At 41.2% G+C, this 12,209-nt stretch overlaps 1 protein-coding gene across 1 annotated transcript in view; it reads right to left on the bottom strand.

Moving 5' to 3' along the window:
* Positions 1-1,288: 1,288 nt before the first annotated feature.
* FBN1 (fibrillin 1) overlaps positions 1,289-12,209 on the bottom strand; it is a 142,680-nt gene continuing 131,759 nt past the window's right edge. Inside the window, exons 56-65 of the mRNA XM_054272493.1 lie at positions 11,828-11,953; positions 11,080-11,286; positions 10,357-10,482; positions 10,022-10,144; positions 9,044-9,160; positions 8,458-8,586; positions 7,519-7,638; positions 4,500-4,731; positions 3,301-3,475; positions 1,289-2,562 (exon numbers count right to left, since the gene is read on the bottom strand). Coding sequence (XP_054128468.1) covers positions 2,173-2,562; positions 3,301-3,475; positions 4,500-4,731; positions 7,519-7,638; positions 8,458-8,586; positions 9,044-9,160; positions 10,022-10,144; positions 10,357-10,482; positions 11,080-11,286; positions 11,828-11,953 — 1,745 coding nt within the window. The 3' untranslated portion in view covers positions 1,289-2,172. The remainder of the gene's footprint in view (positions 2,563-3,300; positions 3,476-4,499; positions 4,732-7,518; positions 7,639-8,457; positions 8,587-9,043; positions 9,161-10,021; positions 10,145-10,356; positions 10,483-11,079; positions 11,287-11,827; positions 11,954-12,209) is intronic.

Below are 12,209 nucleotides of genomic sequence, written 5' to 3'. Positions count from 1 at the left end.
AAAGTAGATTTTTATGTGCAGATTGGTACAGCACGTCTGGGTTTTCCATTTTTAAATGACTAAAAGAGCTACTGTCAAGATTTCTTGTTTCTGAAGCATAGCAAAGGCAATTTGCAGAATGGTGTGGGCAACACTGGGGCTGCTGGAACACAGTCAAAGAACCTTTGGCATCATAAGGTGTTACATGGAGCTTAAATGTAAACCAAGTGTACTGGATAGACTCCTGACAGGTCTTTCTGAAATCGTCCTTCTCAGTTCCCCTCAGTGTTCAGGGGCTGAGAAAAAATACTTAAATGGTACTTACCTATAAACTATACAATCATGCACACTGGCACTAAAAATCATTTAGCACTCCTGCTGATATAGGAGTGCCATTTACAACTGTAAAGTTCTGATTATATCTCGCCATAGTTATGCAACATATGGAAAAAATACACTGTTCAACATTTTGGCACACTAATAAATAAAATCCAGACATGGTCTATTAAAAATATCAAAGTAATCCTGTGCACAAGCTTACTTTTTATATAGTTATATTTGTTATGCAGGCGAAATCACAGAGAGCAATAATACAATTTGGGGTGAATTATAGGAGTACATTTCCCTTCCAAAGCTATTATAGCTCAATATAAGTTCCCTCTCTCACCTACAGTGCTGTCCCAGCAGCAGTTTCAGTGCTTCTTTCTTCCAGATTTTATAGCATCACACCTCAGTACAATGTTCTGCCATTGCTGCTAAAAGATACACCATGGCATTTGCATACACAAGTACACCCACATCACTGAATAATTCACTTGATATTAAAACCCATCTAAAGCTTGTGATGGTTTCTGGTATTGGATTATTCTTCTGTTATCAGTCATGGGTTATATGACAGTAACTGTTGAAGTGAGGGTAAAAGAAGGAATATCTTAAGGCAGTTTTAGCAAACAATAGTGGGTTTTTTCAGCCTTAACTGTGTTTTCTGTATCATGATTGAACATCCACTTCTGCATGTTTTGGCTAGCAGATTACTTTTTGACCGAACTACTCAGGTCAAGTCATTGGAAATGTTCTCGCTTCCTTTCTGCAACCACACAGTAACTTGAGAGAGGTCCACTGCTGTTTAGATTTGTGAAGGTTTCTGTACTTCTTCTGTTCTTTCTGTCCATGAAGAATGAACAGTAGCAGCTCCTTCAGGAAGGAATCACCTGGACACACAGACAGATACAAAGACAACCCTACTGACAACACCTGAATTATGCAGTTTATCACACTTTTAGCAAAAACACAAGGCCACAGAATAAACTAAAAAAAAAAACTGTTTTATTGTGACATTTATGACATTGAACCCTTGTTGATATGAATGGCTATGGGTACTCTTGACATGTTACAATATGTCATGGTGTAGGATGGCACTGATTGTCATCTGACTTTTGAGAATGTTTAATGGTCCCTACTGACCTCAGTGCATTTTGGCAAGTCACAGAAACTTTATCATCAGGTTTGTGTATACAGTTAACAAGTAGTTGGTCTTATAAGCACCATTACAAACCCTCACATTAAGGGTATTATTAATCTAGTTTACAAATGCTTCATTGATAAAAATAGCATGATTACAGTATACACACACTTAATTTACATGTAATGTATTATAGGCATAACTGAGATAAACTACTGAGCTAACTTTGGTTGATTGAAGTATTTAGACTGAATAATGGCAATTTTGGCTTCTAAGTTGTGTAAATATTACAGTGCATTTATAAATCTAGGTTGAAAATTTACTAGCACCAAATGGATATCATAAATGGCTGACCTAGTAAGTTGTAGTTGGAGAAGCAAAGTTTAAGAATTACAAAAATAGAGCTGTCCATCAGTTGAAAGCACATTCTTGTACCTCTGCTGAAATGATGACGTGTCTCAGCATCAGTGACCAACTTCCAATGATAAAAGTCCCAGTTTTCAAGATTCAGCATATCAAGGTAGCTCAGCTACATGTAAAAGCCTGAGGAAGTGGTAGTTTTGAGCTCACGTATTCATCCTGTACCTTGTTTATGTAATAATACAATAGTGCTTGTTCATACAAATGTACTCATGTAAGATTGTACCTATGATATGGAGAATCTGATTGGGAGGAATATTCAGTCCTACCTATCTATCTTTGGTTTAATTATTTGGTCTTTGGTTGATGAATTAATGAAGCAATATCTGAATTTTCATTTTCAGGTTATCTCCCAGCTCACCACTGAGGTAGTCTTTGTCATGTTTCGCTTCAAGCTGGTTAAGTTCCTTCTTTTTATAGAGTGGAATACTACTGATTTGTAATGAATAATTTCCAGGCACTGGCTTCTTCTTTGTGAAATGAAGGTAACTTATCCCGTCCTTCTTATTGATTCTAAAGAAACCATCTTCATTTCCGGAGTCAATTAAGTATCGGTTGTGGTTTGTCAGTGTGGTGAGGGCAGGGAGCAGCTCCAGGATGCGATCTTTGTTACTCAGATCCGAGATGTTGATGGAGAAGATCGCTGCTTTCTCAATGTCCCAGCTGGCGAGACTGATCGGCGGCTCCAGCTCTTGCTGATCCTGCACAAGAACAAAGGATGTCAGTGGGCTTTGTCACAGAGCATTTCACACGTGCCTGTGTGTATTTCTTGCCCAGGTCAATAATTACTAATTAGACAATTTTTAAAAGGAGGTTCTGTAACATCCTCTGTCAAATCCACTCTTATGGGCCTAGGACTCCTCAGGGTGAAGTACAGAGCTTGTCACCTCTGCTGTGTGGGTTAGAGGAGCCTGAGACACACACTGGAAGTTTCTGTGCACGTGCCTTGCTGCCTGACAGGTGAAGCCCCTGCATGCTGGGAGCCTGTTACTCCTGCAAAGAGAGCAAACAAGGCACTCTCCTCCTCTCTGCTAGGGAAGCCACAGGCTAAGAGAACAGCTGTGAAGGAGAGCAGGGTCTGTGAGGGAGCCACAGCATTTCAATGGGGATTTTCTGCTTTGCAACTATCATTTGGGTTAAGTATGGAGCCAGGGCAGCCTGCAAGTGCAGCAGAGTGCTGGAAAAGCAGCCTCACCCTTCACCTCTGACTGGGTGGTAACATTTGAGACAGCAGCACAAACTGTAATATTTTCATTTGGAAAGCAAGGGAAACTCTCTATCACTTCTGAGGCAAAAACACTACCTGACATCCAAAACCAGCTTTGATCTACTTTAGGGTGTAGATTTTCCCTGAGGGATTGTCTCTTGGCACACACCCTTCTGAGTCCAGCTCTCACAACACAGCCACAAACCCTTTCCCCCCAGAAAGGGTCAATTACCTCTGCTTCACTTGCAGTTTCATTAGTGCTCCTGCGCTTCCTTCCTCTCTTGGGATAGCCATTGATTTTACATTCATAACAAGCTTCTGGAGAGAGGGAGTTGTCATCTACTTCTCCACTGAGTGAAAGCTCTTGTCCTTGACCTCTGCCTAGCCCCACTCCAGAAACACAGTGTCTGAGGAAGGAAGAAATTTAAAATTAACTCCAGTGAGACATAGAGATCTATGTATCAAAAGCTGCATTTGGGGGACTGTAAGCACAAATAATTAAGCAATCATGTTGCATTCATTTCGTAGGAAAAATCTCTGCTAAAGTCAACAGACAAAATTCTCACTGAATCACAATGAGGCCACTCTTTATTTCAAGAATCTGCCTTCATGTGTTTTTGCCCAAGAGAGACCTGCCAATATTTAACAGTCTTAAAAACACAGGCATAAGCTCTGAGTTGTTGTTAGCAATTTCTGTTATCCAGCCTGGAACACATTTAAAGAGACCAATTTTCAACAACTGCTGAAAAGTCTGGAGAGTGAGTTCTTTCATAATGCATCCCAAAGCTTTTAGTCACTTACAAACTTTAAACCACAATCTTTCTGCTTTCCATTTGGGTTGCTTGGTCCTATATGATGTACAGCCCTAACACACTCACTGGGGCAAGGGAAAATTTGTTTTATTGATAAAGCATTTATTAAAAAAATATTAATTTGAAACACAGAAGAATATGGAACATACTAAGAGCATGCAGAGCTGTTATTCCAACCAGCAGGTGAAACCTGTTGTATAATGTAATTTCTTTTTGCAGCTGGTAGGGGGTGTTATTATTAATGTTTGTTTTGTTCTTCTTTAAGGAGACAAGTGAATCACAACAAGGAATACGAGCTCCCAAGTGCCAAGCTCAGAGGACTTGGCAGACTGCTGGGGTGTGCAGGAGAGGTGAAAGCAGTAGTTTAAAATAGAGGATTAAACCTGGTAGCCCTGACCAAATTTCAAGCATTAAACCCCTCCCTTTCCATGGTTACCTTTCCCCACCCTCCCCTCCCCAATCTCCAAAATCAGTAGGTGCATCCAACTCTTGAGCACCTTCTCAATCCTATCCCTTGTTAATGGCTGACAATCCCCCTGGTTCTGCTACTCCACACTGCTAGGAAAGCAGTGGACCACATCCCCTTGGTATCTGTTAGTTTAAAATGAGAATCCCTTACCCTTGTCCTATTCTGAAGTAACCAGGTGGACACCCACAGACGTAGCCACCTTCAGTGTTTGAACAGCCGTAACTGCACGGGGCTTGTGCAGAACCGCATTCATTGATATCTTGGCAACCTCCACTAAACTGCTCATACTGAAATCCAGTAGGGCACATACATTTATAGCTTCCCAAAGTATTGTGGCAGGATGCTCCTCCACAAATGTGTGCACTGAGACATTCGTTTTCATCTGGAAAAGAAGCAGAATATACCATGTTAACTTTTACCCAGGTACAGTCCAGCCCACCCCTTGTACAGGTCCTGCTTGGCTGAATCTGCTGCCACCTCAGATGGACACAGAAACTGGGCTTGTCCTTCCTCTTGGCTGGGGCACTGCTCCCTGGGAGATGACTACAAGCACACAACAGCAACACTGGGGCTACTCTACAGAAGATATTTCATGCCATGTCAGGTCATGCTCTGGAGAGCAGCGAAACAAAGATAGCTTTTTTTACAGAAATAACTGAGAAGGATAAAACTTTGTACAGCCAAAAATCTGGTCAAGTAATCCCTTGATCATAGTGCTATTCAACATTAAAGGAAGAGTAAGAAATCAAGTTCTGACACTTCTTCCAGGGATTGAAAATACCTCCCTACACACTTACATTTAAATATTAGACATAGGTAAGATATGGGAAGTAGTAAAGTAAAAATAAAAGCAGCTATAGATACAAAAGACTGCTATATTCTGAACCAGTCCTTTTCCAAACTTCCTAAGGGTGGCACTGTAGGAGTTTCAGGTCACTTCAGGCTTATTTACTGAAAATGGCTACTTTTTGAAATGAAGCTGGTCTGATTTTTGATGTCTGATGTGGCAAATTGCTCCAAAAAGTTCTGAATATTATTGTTCTCCATTTTCTGTGATAAATGTGTATGTACATTGTGGGTGTGCACACATAAGAAACTCCATTTGGGAAGTACAGAGCAGCATCTCTGACCTCAACATCCAGGTTACAGGAGAATAAGTAATAAGTCAGAGAATTATTGTCTTTTTCCAAACAATGTGGCTCTTTGTTCTTTGTTTAAAAGCAATGTCTTTGCTTCTTGCAGCCTGATTCACAATGTGGTGTACTGTGGAAGTGCCTGGGCAGGGGATGCAGTCACAGACAGCACAAGACATGGGAGGAACCAAAGCATTCTTCAGTGATTATCTAAATGTGTTGCAGCAACATAAAAAATCCCTGAACGATTCATTAAATAGGCTAAAAAAGACACAAACTGTTTGCAGAGTTGGGGTTGCCAAGGAATATGAAGGAATTGTCACGGAAAAACCTAGCACATGGATTCTTCCCCTGTGGTACACCCAGCAGATCCAGATAAGTATCTTAAGAATATACAGTTACAGACAGTACAATGTGGAGACCACAAGGTATTAAAATCTGGGGCTGAATGCTGTGTTTCCAAAGCCTGTGAGGGTTTGCCATTAGCTCAGAGAGATGCTTCAGTGTTTCTCACACCTCAGAGCAACTATACCAACATCATAGATGCTTGTTCGGGCCACAGGAAGTTACTGCACCAAGAGCAGATATGCTCACTTCACCATGCTCCACAGTGGCAAGAAAGGGGACATTTTGGGACTCACCATATTTGGGTGAGTGTTGGAAGAAAAAGAATAGGAAGAAAAAGAAAAAAGCACAAGCTGTGCTGTCAGGCACCAGCCTTGCTCTTCTGTGCTCTGTAACACACAGCCCTGTCATGCTCAGTTTCAGCAAGGACAAATGCCACAAGACACAGGGACCCAAACCTCCTTTCCTGCAGCCTTGGATTTCTGCCTGGACTGCCCCATGTCCACGAAGGTGGAAGTACTGGCTGAGGCTTGCCCCAGGTGTGGCCCTCAAGAATCTTCCCTGGTGAATTTTCTGGTGGACCAGTAGTTTTGGTGCAAGACTGGCACCTTTCTTTCAATGGGGCAAATACTCAGTGCTTGTGCATTTGAAACTGGTATTCCCTGTATAAATCTAAACAGTAGTCAATGGCCTCAAAAGATGGAATAGCAGTGTACACCTGGTGGTTTGGAAATACACTTAATTAAATGTTTTCCCCCAGGAACACCTGGAAACAGCCAAGATGATTCACAAAACTCAGCACTGCACTTCTTCAGATTTTGCAGTGTCCTCCAGCAGCCAGACATCACAGTGTTGGTTTCTTGGGGGATTTTTATCCTCCTGCAGATTACATTCTAATTTAACCCTAAACTATGCTAATTGAATCAACATTCAAAACCCCACATGTTTGTGTTTCTTGTATGTTACAGGCATAGAGTGCTAGAGCAAAGCAAATGCCACAGCAAGGCCTGCATATAATGTCAGGAGGTTTGGTAAGCACAGCTAAAAGCAGAGACCTCCCTGGAGCACCACAGTGATAACAAGGTAAGGCATTTCTATCTTTCTGAGAGCAAAGAAAGCCAAACAAAAAGTTATAAAGCTCTTTGTTCTCAAGAGAACACAACTCTGGGTATCCACAGAAGGCTAACTTGCATGAAGCCCATGAAATGTAAGAATGACAAAAGCACAGATCAAGTAGGATTTTAATGGAATTTGAGATTCTTGGAGCCAGTAGCTGAATTTTATGATTTAGCAATCCAAATTTGTATTTCTGAGAGTTCCAGGCTCAATCCACCATCCACTCTTAGACAGGACCTTTGTCCAAGCAGAAACCATTGCAGAGCTGAGGAAGACTTCCTTTGTTCAGATTACAAAATAAATGAGCAACATGAGTTTCCTCAAAGTCAGTGCAGCCTTTAGCACCCTCAAGGAGAGCTTTGTGCTTAAACACTTCTTGAACCAGGCCATGAGTTACTGTGTGTTTCATATCCACTCTGCCTTCACAGGAGACCACACTTGTAATGAAATCCTGCTGAACTTAGCAAATTATAATCACAACAGAAAGTATGGCCAACTGCACCATTGCCCTTCACTTCTTGCTGCTAACTAGAGTAACATGCATTTTAATGTATGAATTAACAAAAGTGACTTGCCAACACATTGGTTCCACTGGTAATGCTGGAGATATCCTTGTGGGCAGCTGCACCTGTATCCTCCAATTATATTTTGGCAGCCATGCTGACACCGGTGGTTACCATCACATTCATCAACATCTAAAAGGGTGAAACACACTCTGAGTTTTGGGAGAGAAGCTCAAATTATGCTGTATTTGGAAAACATGTTACAAATAATCATATATATTCATTTATCATAGATATATATAATATATTTCATGATCTTCCAAAAACTTGACCACTATGGGCCTTTCAAGTTTGGATTTGTGGCTTCATAGCAAGTAATACAGGGCTGAAAACCATGGAAAGCTCTCACATTCAGCAAAAATTTTCAGTTTTTGCATTCTGCTGTGGAGCAGACAGGAGAAAGCCATTTGTATATGGGATCCCTAATGCTTAAGGGTCCCAGCTCCACAGCAGACAGACCCTTGCTTTTACCCAGGCATCCAACCCAAAAAATCCCAGGATGCCTCTTTTCAGAACAACAGAGTTTCAACTCAAACTCTGTCCCAGGAGAAGGCTCCAAGGACCCAGAGGAATAAGTCTACAGCCCTTGAACTTTCTCTTTAGCAGGTCACCTTGGAGATGCAAGACTTCCTGTCCTTGAATCCCTCAGAAACGCATGCAGGATTCAAAAGAAGTTCACTGAACTTATGACACTTAAACTAAAACATTCCAGGCTACATCTCCTCAGAAAATGTCTGTCCAGCTCTTCAGAATCCCACAATATATCCATTTTTTTCTGGCCCATGAAGAGAAATACTGCCTTGTTGCTAAATTTCTGTACTCCCCCCTCATTTCAACCCACACAAGCTTGCTTCTGCAGATTTTGGTGCTTACTCCTTGGGTGACATTATGGCTGAAAGAAGATTAAGGAAGCAAGAGAAGGCCAAGTGAAACGCACTGTGCTGTACCCACCTTCACAGCTCTGCCCAGTTTGATCAAGTGAGAAGCCACGTTGACACTCACAAACAAAACTTCCTGGAGTATTCTGGCAAATGCCCTTTGGCCCACAGAGATTGATCTCAGTAGCACACTCGTTGTTGTCTGGGGGAAAGCAAAGCTCAGTGTTAGTCTGTAGCTGTCATTTCAGAGCTGATGTTTTGGCCATGCTGATGATGGAGGGGCTGTGGCAGGAGGTAAAGGCACATCAGTAACACAGGTGTCCCACTGCCCTCCCAGGTTCTCACTTTGCATCACAGGACAGTTTACACTGCCTTCTTTTGAATTTGGAAACACAAAAGTAATTGGAAGGGAAACTTTCTTTTCTTCACCAAAATATGAAGTTTGATGGTTTGGTCTCCAAACACCTGCAAATCCACACCAACACCACGGGATCATCAAACTGATACAGAAACAGGATCCAGCTTGCAGAACAGAAAGTGATCTGGCTTCTGTTTCCATTTGATTCCTCAGGAAGATGATTTTACCTCCTTGCTACTTTGCTTCTGGAGTAAGGGTCAATAATAAATCCCAAATCTATTTACCTTCCCATGTCACCTACCAATGCAGGCTGTATGGTGCTGAGTGAATCCAGGAGGACATTTGCAAGTGAATCCCCCAATAGTGTTGACACAAAGGAACTGGCAGTTGTGCTGCTTTGTTGCACATTCATCAAGATCTAAAAAAACCCAAGAAAACATCTTTCAATTATATTCCCTGGACTCAAAAATAAGTGATTACAAATAAATCACACTGGTTTCCAGTTCCTCTTACATGAAGCCCCACATTTAAGGAATAGGACTTTGGAGCTACACAGTGTCCATGCTAACACTGAACTGCAGACACCAATCCCATTTGTCTGAAAGTTTCTGTGATGTAATAAATGTCTGCTCAGCCAAAAAATCGGAAGTTACCATGTTCATGAGATCTGGCAGACTGGAAAATGGCCTTGCACTGAAGCACACTATTACTCCAAAAGAAATGTTGAAATGCTAACAACAAAGTACACTGTCATTCTGCATGCCAAATTTGGAATTGCTGCTCTAATTTGTGTGGTTTTAATCAAATCTTAGTTACCAAGACACATAAATTTATGGAATTCTAAAGAATACTCCAAAATCTCTCCTGCACTGCTGTGCCTTATCCAGCATGCTGCAAAAGAATGGTAAAAGTTCTGTTGATGCTGGGCAATGTACTGCAAACCACCTTTGCATCCAATAAGATTCATTTATCATTGAATGATATGGCTTAAACCAACAAGCTTACCAAAATGAGAACAATACTATATATTATTAATTACAAAATCTTTTGAAGATCAGCTGCCATCAACCTGCAAAAATTCCCATCCATCTATTGATCATCCAAATTAAAAAGGAGTTAACTGAAATACCAGCTCCATCCTGTGCAAGCCACTTCCACTGTCTTTAGTGGAAATACTCACATCAATCAAGGAGACAGATTTGAATCATTTAAATGTCCTTGCAATTATTTTTGCCTGAGAAACACAGTTTCTGCAGTAAATTCTTTTCTTGATTTTTACCTTTGCAGCTTCTCCCATCTTCTTGCAGGATGTATCCCTTTGGACATGAACACTGGTAGCTCCCTTCTGTGTTTTTGCAGATGAAATTGCAAGGTTTTGGAGATTCATTGCATTCATTCAGATCTACAAGAAACAAAACCAGATACCTCAGTGCTGGTAATCAAGATTTGTGATACTGTTTTACAAAATGTTCAGGATAGATCAGAAGGAAAATCAAATCCCCAAAGCACGTACAAGTGACATTTTTTTTTCTCATTTTTCAAAAGCTTTCTATTTCTTTCAAGTCCTCTCTTAGTAATAAACTTTATATACAAACACCACAATGTAAAACCTACCAATGCAAAGAGTGCCAGTGACATCTGTAGTATAGCCCAGATTGCACAGACAATGGTAAGTTCCCCTCTCATTGATGCACTCCCCATTGCGGCAGACGTCGTGAATGACCTTGCACTCATCAATATCTGCAATTAAACAAGGGTTAGCTCTCAATGGAACAAAACTGATTTTGTGCAGCTTCAATAGGTTCTTGTGACCTGACACAGAGAAACCCACACCATACATAAAATAACTACGTAAAATAGTGAAATATTGCACAGATTTAACAAGAAATAGCAAGTGGAAAAATATGGAATGGAGCATTAATTTAACTTTCTTATGCAGTGAACAAGCTGGAAGTGGAAGGGAACAACTGAAGCTGATCATGTATCAGCCTTCACAAATCAAACATCCCTTTGCCTTCATGTACACAAACAGCTCTCAACATGTGCCTGCAGACCACTCAAATGTGAGATGCAAATTCCCATTTGACTGCATGTCAGAGTCAACCAGGACATAAAGAAAATATCTGCCAAGATGGGATGGATGCCTCATCATCCAGGGCCTTTGGCTGTGCACCATCCTCCCAAGGGAACGATACTCAGTCAACACGAAAAATCTCAGAACATTTCAGCTGATACTCAAAACATTTAGGACATTACAGTGTTTGAATATGCAAAAATAGAGTTTATAATTTATCACCTAATTTGGCATTGTCTAAGAGATCATTTAATGAAAAGTACCTGCTCCACTGGATGTGTATCCTCGGCCATGAGGGCAAAGCTTCTTGAAGGCCACGGTGCCAGGGAAGGGACAGACCTCACAGTTCTGCCCCCAGCCTCGGCCCCCGTCACAGCAGCACTCCGACTTGGTGACAGCATTCCTGTTGCTCGATCCGATTTGGCACATGCTTTGTAAGACTTCAGTGAAGCAGTAGCCCTCCCTGTTGTCTGGAAAACAAATTGTGCATCACAGAGAATCCTAATGGTGAATCCCAGAGGGTCAAGAGATGTTGGGAATTTAGTCAGAAATGTAAGAGAAAGGGCATACTTCACCCTGAGACTGCGGAACTGAGAGTGAAAGACTACCAGCAGTAAGAACGAGAGAATGACATCTAAGGGAAACAAAGACAAGAAATTTAGCAAAAGGTGGAGGGCAAGAAGTTACAATATACTTAATAAAATGTATGTTTCTGTTTGAACCTAGAGAAAAAGGACTGGCTGAAAATCAGGACCAAAGAAATGTCAGAGCAGCTCCTGGCTGACTGAAACCCTGGAACACTCAGCTTTCACCCCAGCTGGACTGACTGAGGCAGGGATATGGTGAGCATGGGAAGAAGGAACTTGCAGGAGGACACTTACATACAAGGGCCCCTTCCCAAAGGCATGTAAATTCAAGAGTGTGTTTTGTCACCATACATTTTAAGTTTAATTTCAGCCCTCATTGCAGCTATTCAAGTGTCAGCTCATCCAGGTGGAAGCTGGGACTTACCAAGGCACTCGTCCTGGCTGTCGCTGACCGTGAATCCCTCGTTGCACTCACACCTGTAACTCCCCACTGTGTTCACACAACGGCCGTTCTCACAGAGCCCAGGCTTGGTCTGACATTCATTCTCATCTGCATTTTTGAAAATTTATGACAAAAGTCCATTATTAGATTAACGTAGATAACAGACTGGTATGGAGCTTTCATGCTGTGCATTATGCCTGGTTAAACTTCAATTTTTTTTCTTTTTCTTATTTTTTAAAGGGTTTTTTTAATTCAATTTTCAGAAGAAAGATGGCCATCTAGCTCACAATTTTTATATATATTATATCTGCAGTATAATATATATATCTGCATTCCTCACTGGTTTTCAACATTTTTCATAGTT

This window comes from Melozone crissalis, unplaced genomic scaffold, assembly GCF_028551555.1.
Source record: "Melozone crissalis strain CALT ecotype California unplaced genomic scaffold, PUWL_Pcris_2 ptg000014l_1, whole genome shotgun sequence".
Taxonomy (NCBI): Eukaryota; Metazoa; Chordata; class Aves; order Passeriformes; family Passerellidae; genus Melozone; species Melozone crissalis.
The sequence above is the reverse complement of the archived record's forward strand: the minus strand, read 5'-3'. Positions and strand labels throughout refer to the sequence as shown.